We start from the raw sequence: 20,020 nt of genomic DNA, 5'->3' as shown, positions 1-20,020 counted from the left end.
ATACATTCCAAACAATGTGAACAAGCATACCAAGGAGACTTCAAATTAACTGGATGACTCTAATCACTGGAAGGGCCAATAGCAGGCCATTTTCTCCCCACAGGGTGTTATTTTCCATCCTGCAGATAAAACAGCCTGCTCCAAAGAGCACAAGTGTTCCACAAAGAGCTGGGAGGCACAAGGGTGCCGGTTAAAAAAAAAGTCAGAGCAGGACAGCTGACAATCCCAAAGATTGGTTGGTAGACATGACAGAACTGCATGCTCCCTGCAGGTGAAAACAACAAGACAGTCTAAGGCTCTCACACCAAGTCAACATAACAATTACTGATTTGATCAGGATGCCTGGCTGTTTCTTTGGCTAATAATTTATTGTGTGGACCTTTCAGTGACCAATAGGGACAGACTGGAAATCAACAGCAATCAGTGTTTTTATTTATCCCCCTCGGTTGCACAGCAGCTTCTTGCCAGTAGGCTCACGCCTTTCTGATCTAACAAGCTAGAGAAGGCAGCTGTCCAAATGTCACCAGTCAAACAGTGATAGATGTGACGGAAGAACAGGCAAGCATGCATTACTAACACTGGACCCATGGAGGAAAGGACCCAGTGCTTTTATGTTTGAAAGAAGTAGATGAGAATACTTCAACTATAGATGGGCCTGTACAGAAAGAGAAAGGCAGGCCTGCTTAGGACCAAGAGAGGAAAACCACCACATACTAAACTCCCAGCTGCATCTGGTGTGTGTTAGGGTACTGGCCAAACCTAACTAAACTAATGTGGCTCCTGATTACCCTGAAGAAAGGACAGAGAAAAAAGAAAGTATAAATCAGTGAAGTGAACGCTGAAACACAAGGGACACGAAGAGTAGAGAGGGGCTAATGGAAAACAATTCAGCATTATCTAAAAATGTTCCAGATGTATATCTCTCAAATAGCAATTCCACCCCTACGTATAAAGACATCCTAAAGAAACTTTTGCAAGGAGCACCAAGAGTCCTGGACAAAAATATTTACAGCATTACTGTTTGTATTAACAAACAGGAAACAACCCAAATGTTCATCAAAAGGAGCTTTATGATACATTCACACAATGAAATTCTACCCATTAGTGAAAATATTTAGAGCCACCATACAACACTGATGATTCTCACGAACTTAATGTTGAGTTTAAACACACACACAAACAGGCCACAGAACACATACAGTATGACAGCATTTATATAAACTTCCAAAAACATCCACAACTAAAAAACATAGCTTAGAGATGCACATATGTCAGTAAAACTAATTGTATAAGACAGGGAAATGATAGACACACAATTCAGAATAATGTTTACCTTTGTAGGGGGAAGAAGGGGATGTGATCAGGAAGTGGCACCCCGAGGGCTTCAACACAATTGTAATGCTCTTTCTCAAGCTGAGTCAAGTACAGAGATGTACTTCTTGTCATTTTTATTTACATTCTTTTCTAGGACATATATAATTTTGCATGCATGAAACAATTCAGAATAAAGGGGGAGGCATGGAGAAAAATAAAGAGTTGAAGATGTAACCAGACAATGCTCCCCAACCCCACTTACACGTCCATCTGCCCAAGACAGGGCTGACAGAGTAAGGAGCCAGTCAGCCTCCAAGCCAACAGAACAACTCAGTTTACAGGTGACAAAAAAGACCACCTCCAGGCACTTCTCTGGGCTTCCTGGGTGAAACCAGCTTCACAGTGTCTATTCAAGGGGTAAACTGTAGGATGTTGCACACTGTCCCCAAAGAGTTTGAGAAAGACTGCCTTGCCAATACAGAAACAGAAAATATCCCAAACTCAGGTATATTTTACCAATGGAAGGAAAGTCCCCAGATGGTTCCAACAGACAGAGGAAAGAATTGAATTTAGGAACAGGCGGTAATTTTATGTAGCCCTGCAGGGCTAGAAGTTGTGACCAGTTACTGGGGGGTGAGGAGGGAGGAGAGGATGAAAAATATACTTGAAGACACATTTAATAGGACTTTTACAAGACGTAGAGGCCAGGACACAATGTGTGTCTTTGGAGTACAAATGAACATGTGTGTTGAAGACAAACCAGAAGCGCCAAGGGTTACTATACCGGCTTTACCTGGCAGAAGGTGACAACCGAGTTTGACACGTGCCAAGTATATTGGGAAATAATATCTAAACAGATCCATACCACATCTATGTAACATATGTACAGCCCACGGGAGCTGGCAAGGCCGGGAAAAGAGTCTGTGACTTTCACAGGGAAACTGACAGGAAGGCCGGATTCGGTCAGATCAACAAGAGAAGGCCCAGGGCTGAGAGTCCAGAAGGCCCAGCTCAGAGAGGGGAAGAGGGTGGCCCCGGCCCCAGACAGAAGGTGGGGATGCCAGGAGAGGGCGGGGTCCATTCGGGAGGAGTCCCGGAAGGCCGGGCAGGAGCCAGGCCGGGCGGCAAAGCAGCCAGAGGGAATCTAGGGTCGGGGTGCCCCCTTGGGCGATGGGACGGGGAGGAATGGGAAGGCGGGGGCCTGCCACAGACCCGGCTGGGCGACCCCCGAGGGCCCGGTCCCCCCCACCCGCCGCTCACCTGGGCACGCAGCTGGACGAGCTCCGGTCCACCTCCCAGGTGGCGTACAGGTTCATCTGCACGGGGGCGGGGGTGCGGCCTGGCCCCGGGCCGCCGGGAGTCGCAGAGCCCGAGGCCACCGCGACGGCCATGGAGGTGGAGGTGGACGAGGACGAGGAGGAGGCGGCCGCCGCCGAGGTGGACGAGGACGACGAGGTGGCCTGGGCCAGCTTGGGGGGCGTCGGCTGCTGCGGCAGCTGCTGCGGCGGTGGCTGCTGCGGCGGAGACTGGGCGACCCCAGAGCCCCGCTGGCCACTGCCGCCCCCGGCGCCTCCGGGACCACCGCCCGCCCCTCCACGTTCCGCCATGGCCCGGCCGGGTATAGGGAGGCACAGGGGTTACGGGAATCAGGCGACGCCGAGCGGACGCCGAGGCTTCTCCGGCGGCTGCGGGGGCTCGACTCGTCTGCTTAGACCGCCCGCCAGAGCGCGCGAGCGAGAGACTGCACGCACGCGCGGGGCCTCGCGGCGCGCGGTCCTCGCGCTCGCCCGCCGCTGCCAGTTGCGGCTCGCGCCGCCAAAGCACTGGGTGGGCGTGTCCGGGGAGGGGGCGGGGAGGCCCGGCCGGCGCCCGCCCCACCCAGCACCGAGGGGCGGGGCCGGGGCCGCGCTCGCGCCCGCGCCCCGGGCGGGCCTGTGGGCGTGCGCGCCTCTCGCTCTTCAGGAGAGGGGTCGGCGGTTCGCGTCTCGGCCGGATCCTCTCCTTAAATTCGCGGCCCGGCGGCAGCCAGCTGACCCCCCTCTTCTCTCGCGTCGTCCTTTCCACGGGGGCGGCGGCAGCCGAGCCAGCGGAAACCTCGCTTTTCCGGGGCGCGGCCCCGGACCGGAGGGGGCTACCGCGGGAGCGCGCCTCGGCCCTCTTGGGTCTGTGGACCAGAGGCCCAACCCGCTGCCCACCCAAGCCCGCTTTCCGACCGCCGCCCTGGCCCCCACCCTGCGGCTCCGGGGCTTCTTCGCCGTCACGACCAGCGAAGGGAGCGATGGAGACCCAGCGGCCGGCTGGGCGCCTGTGGGCCGGGCAGTTTCCGCCCCGCTTTTCCCCAGTGTGGGCAAGGGCTCAAGGACCTAGAGTTCAGAAGGCCTTTGGCACGGGTGAATCTGAAGTTAAGCCCTGACCCATCTGAAGCCAACCACCTATTTTCTGCCCCTAATGTCCCCCTCCCACAAAGAACCATCACAGTCCCAAGCCATCTCTACCCTCAATTTCTTCTACTTGGGATGTTTTTCTGCTTCGTCACTTACTAAATTTCTAAAATCCTATTCCTCCCAAGGCCTTACTCAACTGCCTCATCCTCCCTGGAGTCACCCACACTCCCGGCTCCAGAAACCATCTCGAAGCCTCCTGCATGCCGGCACCCCAGATGGTGGACTTGGACCAGCATCAGTGAGTGGTACAGCAGCAGTATGCGACTTCCCTCCCCAGTGCTTGGCAAATGCCTGTTGGAACCATTGGTCCAACGTAGTCTAGCCTGTCAGAAAGACCTCCCAGGACAGGGGGACTAGAACCTGGGAGAGCAGCCCCCGCCCACCAAAACCTGGAGACTTGTTGATGAAACCACCCAGGGGTTCACATGGACTCAGGACAACCTATACAGACTTTGAGCTGTGCTCTCTCCCACGTAAGGACTTGGACTCTTGGCCGCAAGGTCTATTAGGAAGGCCTGACCTGGCCTACTTCCCAAGCCCACTGTACTTCCTCAGCCCAGCCAGGGCGCTAAGCTGGCTATTTTTAGTCCCCAAGGACACACCAGTAAGGTCAAACGAGACCTGGAGGTCCTTCCCCCAGAGCCTTCCTACAAAAGCAGGCAGTGGTAAAACACATAATCTCAGTGTGTAAATAGCTTCATCACCAGTCTCAACTGCAACGTCTGATCCAAGTGCCTGCCCCCAGCCACTGGAGCAACTTCAGGTTGTAGAAAATGGCTGTTTCCGTTCTTTTGCAGGAGGGACTAAAACAAGATGAAGGAGGATGAGCAGTGTTACATATTCATCTCTTTCCTTGGGAAACAGCTTTATTTACAAAACAGGTCTCAAATAAGAAAATGAAATAACAAGCCCCTGGGAAGAGCAGGAGAGCTGGCTCTTGGGAACCCACATGTGAAGAAGCCCAGGTGTCCAGGCAAAGGGCCGAAAGGAGGGCCAGGTGTGTGAGGGGACCTAAAATTTGAACTCCTTGTATTTCTTGCTGCCCCCACGGCTGTCCTGGGGCTGAGCTTTCCGTTTCTTTTGCTGTAGGAGAGAACGAAACAGGTTACAACAGGTGAAACAACTGGCTGATCCCCAAAACAAAGAGTGGGCAGCCTGACAGAGCCACATACGTCTGTGGAAAAAGTACTCAAACTGGAAGTCTCAGACTTGGATGAGTTCCCTCCCCTCCCTGTGCCTGTTTCATCATCCTTAAAGAGGGCAGCCCACTGGAGGATTCCTAGGTTCCCAACCCCAAGGAAGCTCAGGGCAGCAGACACTGCGTCCTCCCTCCCTCTCACCACTAGAGGACACCAGCCCACTGAGAAAGGCAGCCCTGGTCCCTGGGGCTCACGAAGCCAGGCTCCTGTGTGCGCGCCCACCTTCTGCTTGGCCGCGTGCTCAGCCACCATGTCACTGAAGTCTTCTTTCTCCACTTGTGCCTGCTGCTCCCGCACGTGCTCCTCATACTTCTGGGTCATGGCCATGGGATCCAGCTCCAGCTCTTCGGGTGCCAGGGCCACTTCTACACCTTGTAGCTCGGGGGCCGGGCCCTTCCGGCTCATAACCTGGAAGAGGAATCAGAGCCATGTCATCTCCAAAGAGGAAGCTCAGAAGCCCTAGCTCCTGACCCCCTTCCCAGCCCCCAAAAGCGGTATGCTCCAAGTGCTCACCGTGGACATGTCATAGATGTGGGTTGATCCCATCATGGCGCCCCCAACAGTGGCCGTTCTCTTCTCTGGCAACACGGTGAACAGCTGAGGCGTCTCACTTCTGCAAAGGACGAGGGGGTCAAGCCCAAAAAGGAAAGGATAAAAGGGTCTCCAGGAGGGACAGCAAAAGGAGTAAGGGCAGCATCCCCACAGAGCTCCCCAGCGAGGTTCCAAGATACCCAGGGGAAAAATTCTGCCCAGGCTGCCTCTGCAAGTCATGGAGACCCATGGGAGGAAGAAGTGCCACCTGTTTAAAGAATGCTACTCGAAATACAACAGCAAATCTACCAATACCAACCCAGACCATGACTTCATCCCCACCTCTCCCCCTGGAAGAGGTGAAAATCTATTCTCACAAAGCAGCCAGAAGGAAAAACCGAATTCACATCCTGTCACTCCTTTGCTCAAAACCCTTTGAGGCTTCTGATCATTGTTTGAATAAACCCAAACTCTTTACCATGACCTATAGGGTTCATCATCTGGTCCCGTACTTAATCCCTGCTCACTACAGTCTAGCCCCAATACCCTTCTTTCTTTTTCTTCCTCAAAACTTGAGACTTCTGCTTCTGGATAAGGAGTAACAGGGACCAGATTTACCCTCCCACCTGAAACTATCAAAAAATGGGCAAAATATATGGAACAGTGGTTTTCAAGTCACTGGACACGAAGCAACGAAGGACAGTGACTCCTGAGAGACAGGAAACAAATGAAGTGATTCCTTCAATTGTCCATCCTACTGCACTGAGAGTTTCCAGGCTACAGAATAAAGAGGGGAACTCCTGTAGAGCCCAGAGGACTCTAGGAGTTGAAAGGATGAAGCTGAAAATGCAGAGAGACTACGGTGACTAGAGATCACAGGACAGAGAACTGGAGAAGAGAAAGCAGCACAGAGACTTGAGAACTCAAGAGACCTACAGAGAATCCCCTCAAGTTCTCAGGTGAGTACTGTGTGGGAGGAGACTACCAAGGCCAGGGAAAGAACCACCCGGAAGCATTAGTGGTATCATACATGCCTGCTCTTCACACGGGACTGGGAATAGTGCCTAGTCCCACTAGCCAGACTGAAAAACCTCCTGATTAACAGGATATTGGATAGAGTATAGGGTCTTGTGCCTCAATAGTGAAGAGGACTGAGCACTGCTTCAGTCCTGCCTAATGAACCTGAAAAGCAAGACCTGAAAGAAACTGTTTCCAAGTACCTTAACTGTAACCTTGAACAAAACTAAAGAAGATTTATAGGACTATGAAAGTATTCTGGACCTGACAAGGTACATTTCACAAAGTCTGGCATCCAATCAAAAATTACCAGACATGCAAAGAAGCATGAAAATACAATCTTCAATGAGGAAAACAATCAATCCACTTAAATCAACCCAGAACTGGCACAGATGTTAGCATTAGCAGGCAAGTACATTAAAATGTTATTATAATTGGATTCCGTATGTTCAAAAGTCAAATAAGAGACACAGGAGATATAAAAAGACCCAAATCGCACTTCTAGAGATGAAAACTACACTGGATGGGATTAATGTCAGATTAGAAATAGTGGAAAAAAATATTAGCAAACTTGAAGACATAGGAATAGAAAACTTCTAAAATGAAATAAAAAGAGAAATGAGAAATTTTTTAAATGAACAGAGCATTGGTGAGCTGTAGGTCAACTTCAAGAAATCTAATAGATGTATAATTCGAGTTCCCAAAGGAGAGGAGAAAGAGAAGCGAACAGGAAAAAATATTTGGAGAAATAATGGCCAGAATTTTTCCAAAATTAATAAAAACTATAAAGGCACAGATTCCAGATGCTTAACAAACCCCAAGTAAAGAAACAAAAGATGGGACTTCCCTGGCAGTCCAGTGGTTAGGACTCGCCACTTTCACTGCCTTCACTCCTGGCTTTCACCAGGCTGGGGAACTAAGATCCTGCAAGCCATGCAGCATGGCCAGAAAAAGAAGGGAAAAACCCCCCCACCAAACCATTTTAACGAAAGAAAGAAATACGAAGAAAACTACCCTACTACGCTGTACTACACTGCACGTCATAATCTGTTCAAAACAGTGATAAAGAGAATCTTAAAAGCAGCCAGAGAAAAACGGCACAAATGCAGAGGAACAAAGGAAGGATGATGACAGATTTCCTGTCAGAAATGATGCAAGAAAGAAGACACTGAATCAACATCTTTAAAGTAATGAAAGAAAAAAAATCACTGTCAACCTAGAATCCTGTATCTTTCAAAAAGGAAGGCTACTACATGGTTATTATTTTTGTTTAAATGGTCAATTATCTTTTAGAGAGATTTAAATAATAAGAATTGTCTATTATCATTTCCAGTGTTCTTTTACTCTTACAGTTCTTTCTGCCCCAGCTCTCAGCCCAAATACCCCTTCCTCCATAAGCCTTCCCAAAGGCCTCCCCACCACCCAAATCCCTCTACATCCTATTACTCAGTTTCCTTTGCTACTCGTCTTATCCACATCTGAAATTATCTTGTTCTCTGATCACTTGTTTACCTCGCCTGACTTTTTCACTGCAGATGTCCCAGTGCCTAGAGCAGTGCCTGGCACAGAGCTAGTGTTCAATAATTGTTTAAAAAGAAAAAGGGGGGGGGGGGCGGGAGAAAAAGTCAGCCAGCCCACCTAGAGGCTGAAAATCCTCCCCTCTCAGCCCTCCCTGGTTCCCTCACCCATCCATCGCCTCCTCAATCTTCTTCTTCCTCAGTTCAATGAGTTCAGGGGTCTCCATTCCAGCTGGCACTGATGAGAACCCTCCAGGAGTGATGAGGCCACTGTGAAGAGAGGAACAAGCTCTGGAGTAAAGACAAGGCCCCCAAAGACAGACATACCACTTCAGAGAGGCAGACTCTCTGCTTCCCCCACCTGTCTGCAGGGGTAATGAAGCCCGTCTCATCTGGCTTATCTTCATCACTTTCTTCCTCTTCCTCTTCTTCTGAAGACTCTTCATCAGATGGCTCCAGCTCCCCCCAAGGGGTCCGATCAATCTCTTCTTCCTCAGTCTTGGTCTGAAAGACATCACTCATTCATTCAACAAATGTTTACTATATACCTATTATGTGTCAAGCGGTTGTAAACAGAGGGATATGAGAGTAAACAAACAGACAATAATCACTACCGACAAAGAGCTCATATGCTAGTGGGGAGCTTGCATTACATCTCAGGAAAACATATGTCCCTTTTTCAGACTTTGAAACTTCAGAACACACAGCTCTCTGCTAATGAAGCTATAAACCAACTATCTCTGAACTTCATAACCTTAACTAAGACCAAGCTTGCCAGCCATGGCCCATACCTGAAATTCAGCAGCATTGGTTCCAAACACATCCCCATAGAGGGGTTTCCCAGTCTCATCTACTGGGGGTTTGCCCCAGCCACCAGCATGGTACCCAAAGGAACAGCTCTGCAAGACAGGAAAAGCAAGTCAGTTCCACTCCTATGCTCCAAAAGAAACACTGAAGCCCTAAAGAAAAGTCATGCTCCAAAGTACAGAACTAACACCTGGGAACTCTGGAGATTATGATTTCAGAGAAGAATTAAATCTTATAAAGCGTTACAAAGCAAAAGTAGTAAACAATAAAAATCTGGAGGTAATAGGATGGGGAGATGGGAGCAGAAAGCATGCTAATAATTTCAGCCTTTGTGGCAGAGTCCATGCTATCTGAAACTGAAACAGACACTTTAAAAAACATGACTCCAACGTCTTACTGATTTTTCCTAACTTTGGTAAGCTTTTAGAATCTATTACTCTTAAGGGACAGAAATTTTTATCTGAAGTTTAACAATTACTTCTTTTTCACTTTAATAAATCTTTCCTTAAAAAATAAAGTTCAGTGCCATTCCTGAGATAAAATTATATCTGTCTATCTCTCTGATAATATCAGAGAGATTATCTGGAAACACATTCACCAGATATTAAATTTGGTTATTTCTGAGTGGTGAAATGTGGGTGATGTGTCTTCATCTTTATACTTGTCAATTCTGATTGACCACTTTATGACAAGCATCTCAGATTCTTTTTTAAAACAAAAACCATTACTCCTTTAAAAAAAAAAAAAAAGGACACATGGTAGAATGAGAAAAGGGAAAAGAAAATCATCCTCTAGTTAAAAAGTAGAGCCAGGGCTTCCCTGGTGGCGCAGTGGTTGAGAGTCCGCCTGCCGATGCAGGGGACACGGGTTCGTGCCCCGGTCTGGGAAGATCCCACATGCCGTGGAGTGGCTGGGCCCGTGAGCCATGGCCGCTGAGCCTGCGCGTCCAGAGCCTGTGCTCCGCAACGGGAGAGGCCACAACAGTGAGAGGCCCGCGTACCGCAAAAAAAAAAAAAAAAAAAAAAATGTAGAGACAGCTAAGAATGAAAGAAAGGACAGTACTCACTTCGGGGATAGGAGAGTTCAGCCCAGGGATTTTCAGGTTGGGGTACGACGGGGGTGGTCCATATCGCTGCATGGCAATCAGCCAGGGGGGAGGGACCTTGTGGGCATTCTGCAGGAAAAAGAGGACAGGATACCATCTGCCCAACCCTATCCCCTTGTCTCTCTCCTGCCCCAATTCCCAACCCCTTCTCTGCTTTCCCAGTCAGATAACTGGCACTCACTGGTCCTACTGGCATCCCCAAGGAAATCCTCAGCTCATCAGACAGATCTCCTGGCTTCTTCTCCTTCAGTCGTGTCTCAAACTCCTTCCCCTGAGGAAAAAGCCAAGCATGCTGTATTGTGGACACCAGACACACGCTGGGAGGTCAATTGCAAGAGGACATGAGAACAAAGACGAGATGTCCCAATCCACATCAGACACAAAGTCCCACTGAGGGCTACCCAGTTCCCACTCTGATTCTCATCACTTCTTTCCCTGGCTAGAGTAGGGAAAGGAATAAAGGCCAGGAAGTAGGGAGAAAGGCAAGCCTCCCAGTGCAGTCACTAACCCACTATGAGAACGTGGCCAAATCTAAGGACAGGCTTTCTCATCTGCTAAATGAGGACGTTCGAGAAGATGATCTCCAAGGTCCTTCCACTTCAAAAACTGCACGGTATCATGGTGATTAATTATGTCAAGCATCAGAAAAAAAATACTTTTCTCCTACCCTCAATACTAAACGTTTCCTAAAAGCATCTGCCCTTGGCCCCTCTGTTCCTGAACCACCCACAAACAATGATCACCTCAAAGACATAGTCTGCATCTCTCTTTCAGAAAACTACCTCATTCCAAACTCTAAGGCTGAAGGGAGGGGCCCCGTACCCGCTTCCAGCTTCCAAACCCCTTTTGACCAAGAGTTACACAGCCATGACCAAAGGCCCAGCCTTGCCTCCCCGCCCCCTCCCAGACCTCGTAGTACAGGTCCCCATGGATGGTCAGCTTTGGCTTGGTCTGCCACTTGAAGAAGGCGTCATGCAGTTTCTGGTAGTCAATGTCGATCTTCCCCATCTTGGGCCGAACCTTCTCGCGCATTTTTGACTTCATGGTTTTCTGTTCTTCCTGTGGGGCATGGCAGAAGACACACCATAAAAGGTATTCACCAAGTTCAACTCTTGGTAGGTCTAAATCCCCACTCCCAAAAGAGACAGAGGGAAACCTCATCTGGCTCATTCCGAAAGTCACCAAAATCCTTCCTGCTCAAGCCCCTCAAAATTACATGATCCACGCTGAACAAAATTGATGTAACATATGAAATCAGCCTCAGCTATCTAGGTCAAGTATTTTTTAAGCCATCTGATCAAGAGACTGAGCTCATCAGTTGCCTCTGCAGAGAGCTAGGTGACTAGAATCTAACTGGGAGGCAGTTTTCACCATGTGCTTTGGTACCTCCTTAATTTCTGCACTACACGCAACTATTACCTAATGAGAGTATTTAATTAAAAATTTTAAATTCAAGAAGTTACACAACCACCATACATTTCTAGCCACAAGTGCATCAGGTTCACACAGGGGGCAGAGAACTACAGACACAGCAACCTGCAGAGGGAGGAGTCACCGTGTACAAATGAGAGAGTTGGCAAAGTGCAGGCAGGGGGACAAGGAGACAAAGGGGCAAACCGAACCGCACAGAACCGGAAGTCTTAGCGGGGGCAAGACAGTGAGCTCTGAGCATACAGGTGAGGTCTGCCTTTCGTGAGATGTCCTTCCCCTCCTGCCCTCCCTGCCATGTGTGACATGCAGTGCTGACTTCTAAACTGAAGAATAAATAATCAGACAGTTAATGTGTAGGTGGGTTTTGGGAGCCAGCTGCAATTTTGAAGCCGGTTGCTGCTAAGGACGTGGATCCCCCAGGGCAGATCTGAACCCCAGCCAGGCCCTCACCTTCTCCTGTAGGGCCTCCCGCATCTCCTGGATGCCTGTGCGTTTGATGAAGTCGGGTAGCTCGAAGGGGGGCTTCTCAATGCCTCGTTTGCCCTGCAGGTACTTGCGCTTAAAACACCAGTGGCGAGGCACGGGCACAGAATTCCGAGTGGCCTTGAGGTGAACCAAGAGCTTGGGGTCCTGCGCAGTCACGTCATGCATCTCCACAACGTCGGGCCGAGCCACAAGCTGGAAAACACAGCAGCATCCCTCTGGAAAGCCTGAACTTCTCAGATCTAAAGCTTGCTTGCTTGCTTGCCTCAAAGGGCCCGTCCCGGGCCTCCTTCAAAGCCCTCCTCCCCACCCCGAGAGCAAACCCCCTGAGAGGTTCCGGGAGCTCCTCGTGTGCTCTCCCAGCTGGGCTCCAGGCCCTGATGGAGCGTCTCAGCTCTCACCTGCTTGAGTTCAGCCACAGTGAAGCGATTCATTCGGCGCAGCTTCTTCTTGGACAGCTTGGGGGCTTCTGGCTTCTTTTCCTAGAACAGGACATTTTTTCTTTTTCTTGGCCTCACTGCACGGCTTGCGGGATCTTACTTCCCCAACCTGGGATTGAACCCGTGCCCCCTGCAGTGGAAGTGTGGAGTCCTAACCACTGGACCACCAGGGAAGTCCCAGAACAATCATCTCTTGTGAGCAGGATTCTTAGGTGTGAATCAGACCGCCCAGCTTACCCTGAAACTAAAGCCACCAAAGGACTTCTCCCCTGCAAGAGTTCCCCATGGTCCCTCGCTGGATGCATCTCAGCTACTCGTCCCCAGACAGGAGAGCGTGGGCCTCACCTGCTCGTCATCACTGCTATCATCATCGCTGTCCTTGTGCTCCTCCTCAAAGCCCTTCTTCTTGGGGGCCGCAGAGTTCTCCAGTTTGTCAAGTTTCTCTGGCTCCTTCTCCTTCTCCTTCTTCACGTCATCAGTGAGCTGAGGAGGCAGACAGCATGGAAACCCCAGCCCTGGGCCCCTCCCCGGTTCCTGAACCTGGCACTGAAGAGGTGCCCTCCTCACCTCGTCCTGCCCCATCCCTGCCCCTACTCTGCTAGCTCTGCCCCTTCCGAGGGCGCTCCTCCTTGTACCTTGAAAGCCTCAAAAATCCTCTTGAAGAAGATGAAGTTGGGCTCATAAATTTCAGGCTCTTCAGTCACGTACTCAATTTCCACATCAGCCGCTGGGGAGTCAGAGCCACGGGAGCGGCCTGACTCTTTGTCTCGGTCCCCAGAGCTCTCAGATGATGCCCCCCGCACCCGCTGGGGCTTTTTCTTCTTCTTTCGGTTCCGACGCTTCCGGTTTTTCTGCCAAAACATGGAAAACCAAGTGGGTCAGGGAATCCAAGCACCATGCTTGCCTCCCAACCGCCAATCTCACCCAATTTCCCCAAGTGACTGAGAAAAGAGGCCTTGAAGTCAGACCACAAAGTTCTGCCCCTCTCAAGCTGTGTGCCTCTCAGTACATTACTGCATCTCTCAGAACCTCAGTTATTTCAGCTCTAAAATGGAGGCAGGCATCACACTCAGAACTCACAGGATTTAGCCAATTGAATAAAAAATACCTGTAAGATGCTTTGGACAAAGAACTGGCAAGAGACAGCAGCTACTGCTTATTGAACACTTAGAATAGGGGTTATTTTAGGGCCCAAACCCTCTCTCTGACATCCCTTCCAGATCCAGCTCCATCCATACCTCTTTTTTAGATATGGACACTGTGTCCTCCTCAGTCTCTGACGCCGAGTGGCCCAGGGACGAGCGAGTATCTGTCTCCATTTCCTCTTCGTCTGTAAGGGAGGAAGGAGGCCATCAGTCTCTTCACGGTAACCCCTCTTTACCAAGAGCCAGTTTCTCTCTCAAATCCTCCTCGGGGGAGGGAAGAGGGAAGCAAACTTGGCTTCAGCTCTGCAGGCTCTGTCCCTGCAGCCCTTGGGACACGGCGACACACTCACCCTGCTGAGAGTTCATCTCTTCCTGGCGGCTCTCCTTTAGCTGAAGGATCTTTTCCAAAGCCTGGGGGATCTTGGGGCCCACAGAGGGGTCATCCATCTGCCAGAGACAACCCAGGCAGAGGGGATGATCACAGTGCCCTTTTTCCTCCGACTCCTACCTCTTGTACTCGAAAGCCTGCTGGCCAGGTGTTGGGAACAGCAGATAGGGGACAACACCAACTGAATTCAACCATCCCTCAAAGTGAAGCCCAGAGCCCTACCCCAGAAACGTCTCCCAGACCCTACTTCCTGCCCTACCTAAGTATGTTTTAAGTAAATATGGCTCCCCCCACCCAACCCCACCCCCAGAAGTTCTCCCATCTTCTCTGGAATCCTTCTCAAAAAATCTAGAAACAATCCCCTTCTAAAACACACTCTCCTGTCCCTAGGAGGAAATCAGCAATCTCACCTCTCTGTTCTCATCTCCAGGAGGTGGTGGGGGACCACGAGGCCGAGGAACAGGGGCCCCCATAGGCAGGACAGTGGGAGTGGGACCCACTGGAGCAGCCACTGAGAGGAGAAAAAACAAAATCTCAAGTCAGAAAAGACAAATCACACATTTTAAAAATTACCTTCCTTGGGGCTTCCCTGGCGGCTCAGTGGTTGGGAATCCGCCTGCCAATGCAGGGGACATGGGTTCGAGTCCTGGTCCAGGAAGATCCCACGTGCCGCAGAGCAAGTAAGCCTGTGTGCCACAACTACTGAGCCTGTGCCCTAGAGCCCGCAAACCACAACTACTAAGCCCACGTGCCACAACTACTGAAGCCCACATGCCTAGAGCCCATGCTCCACAACAAAGAGAAGCCAACGTAATGAGAAGCCTGCGCACCGCAAAGAAGAGTAGCCCCCACTCGCCGCAACTAGAGAAAGCCCGTGCACAGCAATGAAGGCCCAATGCAGCCAAAAATAAAATAAATAAAATAAATAAATTTTTTTAAAAAGAATGATTTGAAAAAAAAATCAAAACATAAAAATTACCTTCCTTGCTTCAAAGTCAGGGTAATGGTTACCCTTGGGAGAGGGGGTGGCTAGAAGGGTGCAGGGCTTCTAGAGTGCTGGTAGCTTTGGTTCTTGGTCTAAGTGCTAGTTGTATGGATGTATTCAGTTTGTGAAAATTCACTGAACTGTACGCTTACAATATGTGCACCTTTTTATGTGATATATACTTAAGTTAAAAATTGTCATCATCTTCCTTGCCCTTCCCTTCCATTTCCACGGTCTTACCTCGAGGACCCAGAGGAGTGCGAACACCAATTTGGCCCATGTCTTGCGGGGGCCGAGGGACTGGCGTGCCCATCTTGGCAATCTCCTGCTGCCGTTCCTGCTCCAGTAACACAGCTGCCTATGAGAGGGAAGTAGGAGTTGGAGACACTGCTTTGGAAATCCACTGGGCAGGCAGCACCTGGCAAATGCAGTCTTTCAGCCAGGAAACTGGCCCAAGGAGAACTGATGAATCAGGTACCACCCGTGTCCTGACATCTTCGCCACACCCACACTTTCAGGCTATTGATCCAAGTGAAGGAGCCCTCTCACCACAAAAGAAAACCCCTGGAAATTACACCAATAAAAACCCTGAGAAACTTCTGGTTCCTAACAGAGAATTTAATACTTAATAAACACTACCTTCTGTTTTTTAACAAGACTTTTCTTCCCCAAGAGATTAAGTTATTTCTAAGGAACACTGAATTCTTTTCTTGTATCTACCCCTCAAGATCTAGCACAATCTAGGCAAAGACAGTACTCTGTAAATATTTCCATATTTGTTGCTGTTAATGTTTATTTTCTAATACTCCTGAGTAACGTATGGGGTAACAACTGATATAATGCATCTCTGTGGCTGAATGTCTTATGTATCATTCCCTAACTCAGAGCCATCACGTTTAAACAAAATCTGATACAAACAACTAAATTAGCCCAGAGTTCTCTCCAATGTACCTCAAATGATATCATGTAAGACTAGCAGGGGTCAGGAAACCTTTTCTGTAATGGGCCAGTCAGTAAATATTTTAGCCTTTTCAGACTTTCTGTACAGACTCTGTTGTGTATTCTCCGTTTGTTTTTTGTTGTGTTTTTTTAAACGATCCTTCAAAAATATAAAGACCATTCTCACATCACAGGCCATACAAAAACAGGCTGTACTCCACAGTTTACCAACCCTTGGGCTACATGAAAGAGACAATTATTTAGGAGATACTGGAACTTAGATGAGGATGAGATAACCTCCACGGAAAACTTTTTTTTTTTTTTTTTTTTTTTGTGGCCATACCATGCGGCTTGCAGGATCTTAGTTCCCTCACCAGGGATCGAACCCAGGCCCCCAGCAGTGGAAGCACAGAGTCCTAACCACTGGACCCCCAGGGAATTCCCTCCATGGAGAACTTGAATGGTACTCCTCGTTTTAGACACTAAGCACTAGAAGTGACAGACAACGAATTGGACCCTGAGGTCAAAGGTTAGGATGAGGGAGGCATTACCCGCTTCTGCTGCTCCAAAAGTTCATGTTCCTTCAGTGAATGATCTCCCTGCTTAAAAAAGAAAACAAGCTCATACCAGCACCAATACCCCACAGGCCAGTCCGCCACAACTCTGCTTCCTGGCGTCCTCTTCCAGCCTAGGGCCCAAGTCTTTGGTTCAGACCTTCCCAGAAGCCTTGGCCCCAGGATCCGGCTCTCTCTGAGGCTCCACTCCCCTTTCGGGACCCTGATGAGATCCAGGCTCAGGCCGCCACCTGCCCTACCTGCTTGGCACGCTCCTCCTGCTGCATCAGCAACGCCGCCTGCTGCTGCGCCAGCTTTAGCCGCTCTTCCTCTGACAGCGACACGGGCTCGCCCACCCGGAGAGGAGGAGGGGGCCCCAGGTTTGGTGGGCGGGGTCCAACTGCCATAGGAAAGCCAAGGCCAAGGCCGGGTGGGGGTGGTGGGGGTGGCGGAGGAGGTTGCAGAGGAGGGAGTCCCATGGGGGGGGGTGGCATGGGAATCCCAGAGAGCTGTGGGGAAAATAAGACCGTTAACTAGGCAGCATTTATCTAACTGCAGACATTTGCTGGGGAACTGCTATAAGCCAGGTGCTGGGATGTGAAGTCAAATGACGCATAATTCTTGCACTCAAGAAAAGAATACTCTACAGCAATATCAAGGATATCAAGAATACTCTATAGCAATGTTAACTCTGGGGCAGCAACTAACGCAAGCTATCAACTCACTCTCCAGAAAAATATCACAAACACAGACTTTGCATACAATTTCAGGAGATTCAGGGACACCTCAAAAGGCCATCTAAGAACTTCTCATCCCACACATAGAAGTCCCTGGACCCCAAGTCAGAGCCACTGCTCTAAAGAAAGAGAGTCAAATCCTGGATCAGAAAAGACATGGAAGTTGAGAGGAGCTGGAGCCACTGTGCCCCCAAGGACTCACTAAATATAGAGAGTATGAAATCAAATCAGGGAGTAAGCCCTAGTTTCTCACTGAATAATATGGCAACTGTGCGCTGGGAGGGCAGAGAAGAGGGTGATTACGTTCCACTGGGGGAGGAGTAAATCAGGCTTCCGAATATTTAAGCTGAATCTTAAATGACATGTAGTATTTGGAGGAGCTGACACCGAGGAAAGAGGCAAGGATCAGGACCAAGGGAGAATTGAAGAGTTCCCAATACTGTCATCACAGTACCTCCCTGCCCAATCGGCTAGTTGCATCCCTCCCGTACATTCCATGTGAGAGGATGGGCTACTGTGAGTAGAAACGGATCTTATACAATCTCCTTACCTGAGCTGACATAGGAGGGGGAGCAGCTTTGTCCCCATCTTCACCTCTCAGAACGGGCCGATTCAGGACGATGCCAGTCTGAGAAAGAGAAGGACTCTGAGTCAGCCCAAAAGGAGTTCTTCCACTGAACAACATTCGCTCTGTTCAACAAAATTTACCCAGAGCCTGTCTGCCAGAGCTCGGACTGGGCTCTCAGGAAGACCGATATATCTGAGCAGGCAAGAAGAGGCAAAAAGAGCAAGACTCCACTTGCTGTACGGAGATACGTTAAGAACGAAGACCGAGTTGTGAGGGATCATTAATGCCTCCTCGAAAAGCTCGGCCTACCCTGATGTCCCGCCACCAACACTTACCTGGCGGGTGTAGGTCTGCAGCCGCTCCACCAGCTCCTCGCGAGTCCCTGCTGGGCAAAGCACAGGATCAATGGGGTAGGTCAGGCGGAGCAGGCCCAAGTCAGGCCCCCGCGGCCAGCCTCCACCCCCGCCCCCGAGTCTCCGGGGTAAACAGCTCCGCTTCCCCGCAGGCCTGCACTTTCCCGCTCTTGACCTCCCGTGCTCCTCACCCTGGATCGGAGCTCCGATCTCTGCTAATTTGGCCTGAAGCTCCTGGGCAGCCCAGGCACCATAGTGCCCAGGGGGCGGCGGCGGCGGCAGCTGCAACTCCCCTTTAGGGGGTTCGGGATGCTCGGCCGCCATTTTAGCCGCAGGAAGGCGCGCGACCAACCCGGAAGCTCGGGCCAGCCTCCCAGCCCACTTTCCGGAACTTCCGGCAGCGCTCGAGGGTTATTAGGCCTTTCCGATTAGGGCCCACCCCTGCCGTTCTCCAATGGTGCTAAGCGGCCTGGTCGCGAAGCCTTCTGGGAGTTGTAGTGCGCAGGTCACTGTCTCTGAGGGTCAAAAGCCGGGAGGGGCCGGCCACGGCACCGGGAACACTGGGGGCCGGAGCCGGGGCGGGGCTGCGGGGAAAGATGGACCTGCCCGGAGGGCGTGCTTTCATCGTCTCACGGGCCGCAGCACTGACCTCCCGCCTTCCGGCTCGACTCCCTGGACGGGCGTGAGAGGCCCGGACGCTTATGTTCCGGGGGGACTCGTTCCCCCGGCGGCCGCGCGCTGTGGGCGCCAAGCGGGAGGTTGCAGCCGATGCCTGTGATAAAACAGTGTCTGATTGTCTGCCCGCCCACCCCCGGCCCAGGCATGGATGAATGGGCTGAAAGGGGATCGGAGCCGGGAGCGAAGTGGGCCCTCCCGGCTGAGCTCCAGCTGCCGACCTGGGGGAAGGGCCACACTAAAGCCCCTTTTTCCACCTTCCTGGCCGGCTCAAATGTCATCTCCTCTAAGCTGTCTCCCGCCTTTCCTACCCTGGAGTGCCCGTAACACGTCGAAACCTCCACCATTTGTTTTGAATTCTTTCTTGCCCTTTCTCCGCACTTCCAACCCCAAGACAGGAGTTTTTACTGGCTCGCAGTACCTGGCGTTAAGGAGGCGATCAATAAATGATTACTGGAAAAAAAAAAAAAAATGTAACAGTCTTTCTGGCTACAGGATTTGGGTCTTTTTTAGTCTTGAAAATAACTCAGGGGATTCCCTGGCTGTCCAGTGGCTAGGACTCTGTGCTTTCACTGTGGAGCCGGGGTTCCGTCCCTGGTCAGGGAACTAAGACCCCACAGGCCTCACGGCGCAGCCAAAAAAAATAAAGAAAATAAACTCAGGACCTTTTCTTCCCTCATCCCCACCAGCCTACCATTGCAGCTGACCCTGTCTGCTGCTCCCCTACCTCACCAATGGCCTGTGCCCCTGAGGGAGGGATGGGCGGGTGCCCCATGCTTGCCCACCTGCTACTTCTCCCTGTCCTGACCAGTCAATTCAGTTAACCTTCCCCGCTCTGCCACTAGCTGTGAGGCCCCTCTCCCATTCTAGCTCTGCTCTCTCACTGACAGCCAGGCTCCCGTCCTGTGTGAGTGTGTGTGTGTTGGGTGAGAGAGCTGGGAACCTCAGAATGGTCTCCTTTCCCCCTGACACCCACATCTTTCAGATCTTCTCTCTAGCATGCTCTATTTCACCAACCACCCCCAACAGAGGAGTAGCTGGGAGCAGGGAAAAAAGAATGGGATGTCAGGTCCAGGGAAGGTGAGATTTAGGAGAGACAAAGAAAAGGACTGGACCAGGAAGGTTGCTCACATCCTAACCCAGGCTAGGAAATTCTCTTTGCTCCCACCCAAACCTGGACCTTCCCCTTTTCATCACTACCACCATCCCAGTCTCCTGACACTCCCAGAGGAGAAGCCAAACCCAGAAAGGACAGAAGAAAGAACAGCAGTGCCCTCCCCTCCAGCTTGTCAGCCCACTCAGGCAGCACCATTCCTGACCCAGAGGAAGTGTCTTTCTGCTCCCTGTAACTGGAGAGCCACTGCAGGTCATCTGAGGCCAAAGGCCCC

General features: G+C 50.7%; 2 protein-coding genes across 3 annotated transcripts in view; both read right to left on the bottom strand.

Moving 5' to 3' along the window:
• PACS1 (phosphofurin acidic cluster sorting protein 1) overlaps positions 1–3,043 on the bottom strand; it is a 136,407-nt gene extending 133,364 nt beyond the window's left edge. Inside the window, exon 1 of the mRNA XM_065881368.1 lies at positions 2,575–3,043. Coding sequence (XP_065737440.1) covers positions 2,575–2,921 — 347 coding nt within the window. The 5' untranslated portion in view covers positions 2,922–3,043. The remainder of the gene's footprint in view (positions 1–2,574) is intronic.
• Positions 3,044–4,606: 1,563 nt separating this feature from the next.
• SF3B2 (splicing factor 3b subunit 2) lies at positions 4,607–18,313 on the bottom strand. Of its 2 annotated transcripts, none has more exons than XM_065881391.1 (22): positions 18,149–18,313; positions 17,940–17,986; positions 17,587–17,664; positions 16,560–16,808; positions 16,297–16,347; positions 15,047–15,164; positions 14,232–14,332; positions 13,784–13,880; positions 13,527–13,618; positions 12,924–13,139; positions 12,634–12,771; positions 12,250–12,330; positions 11,816–12,043; positions 10,844–10,993; positions 10,116–10,205; positions 9,896–10,003; positions 8,814–8,921; positions 8,384–8,526; positions 8,191–8,292; positions 5,471–5,570; positions 5,180–5,365; positions 4,607–4,841 (listed from the first exon to the last, which is right to left on the bottom strand). In XM_065881391.1, the coding sequence occupies exons 1-22, from the start codon at positions 18,279–18,281 to the stop codon at positions 4,770–4,772; spliced, it is 2,688 nt and encodes an 895-aa protein (XP_065737463.1). In that variant the 5' UTR covers positions 18,282–18,313; the 3' UTR covers positions 4,607–4,769. The 2 variants fall into 2 exon arrangements, with proteins under 2 accessions (XP_065737463.1, XP_065737462.1); XM_065881390.1 differs by having other exon boundaries at positions 17,940–17,989; positions 18,149–18,296.
• Between the last annotated feature and the right edge of the window lie 1,707 nt (positions 18,314–20,020).

The sequence above is a fragment of the Phocoena phocoena genome, chromosome 8 (assembly GCF_963924675.1).
Source record: "Phocoena phocoena chromosome 8, mPhoPho1.1, whole genome shotgun sequence".
NCBI classification, from domain to species: Eukaryota; Metazoa; Chordata; class Mammalia; order Artiodactyla; family Phocoenidae; genus Phocoena; species Phocoena phocoena.
The sequence above is the reverse complement of the archived record's forward strand: the minus strand, read 5'-3'. Positions and strand labels throughout refer to the sequence as shown.

Bases quoted from the DNA above. Each gene is read 5' to 3' on its own strand.
- SF3B2 (XM_065881390.1), bottom strand. From the start codon at position 18,281: ATGGCGGCCGAGCATCCCGAACCCCCTAAAGGGGAGTTGCAGCTGCCG. The intron at 13,881-14,231 runs GTGAGATTGCTG...TGTCTCTGGCAG, and splicing joins CTGGAGATGAGAACAGAGAG to ATGGATGACCCCTCTGTGGG. The intron at 12,044-12,249 runs GTGAGAGCTGAG...TGTGTTTTCCAG, and splicing joins CTGTGGCTGAACTCAAGCAG to CTTGTGGCTCGGCCCGACGT.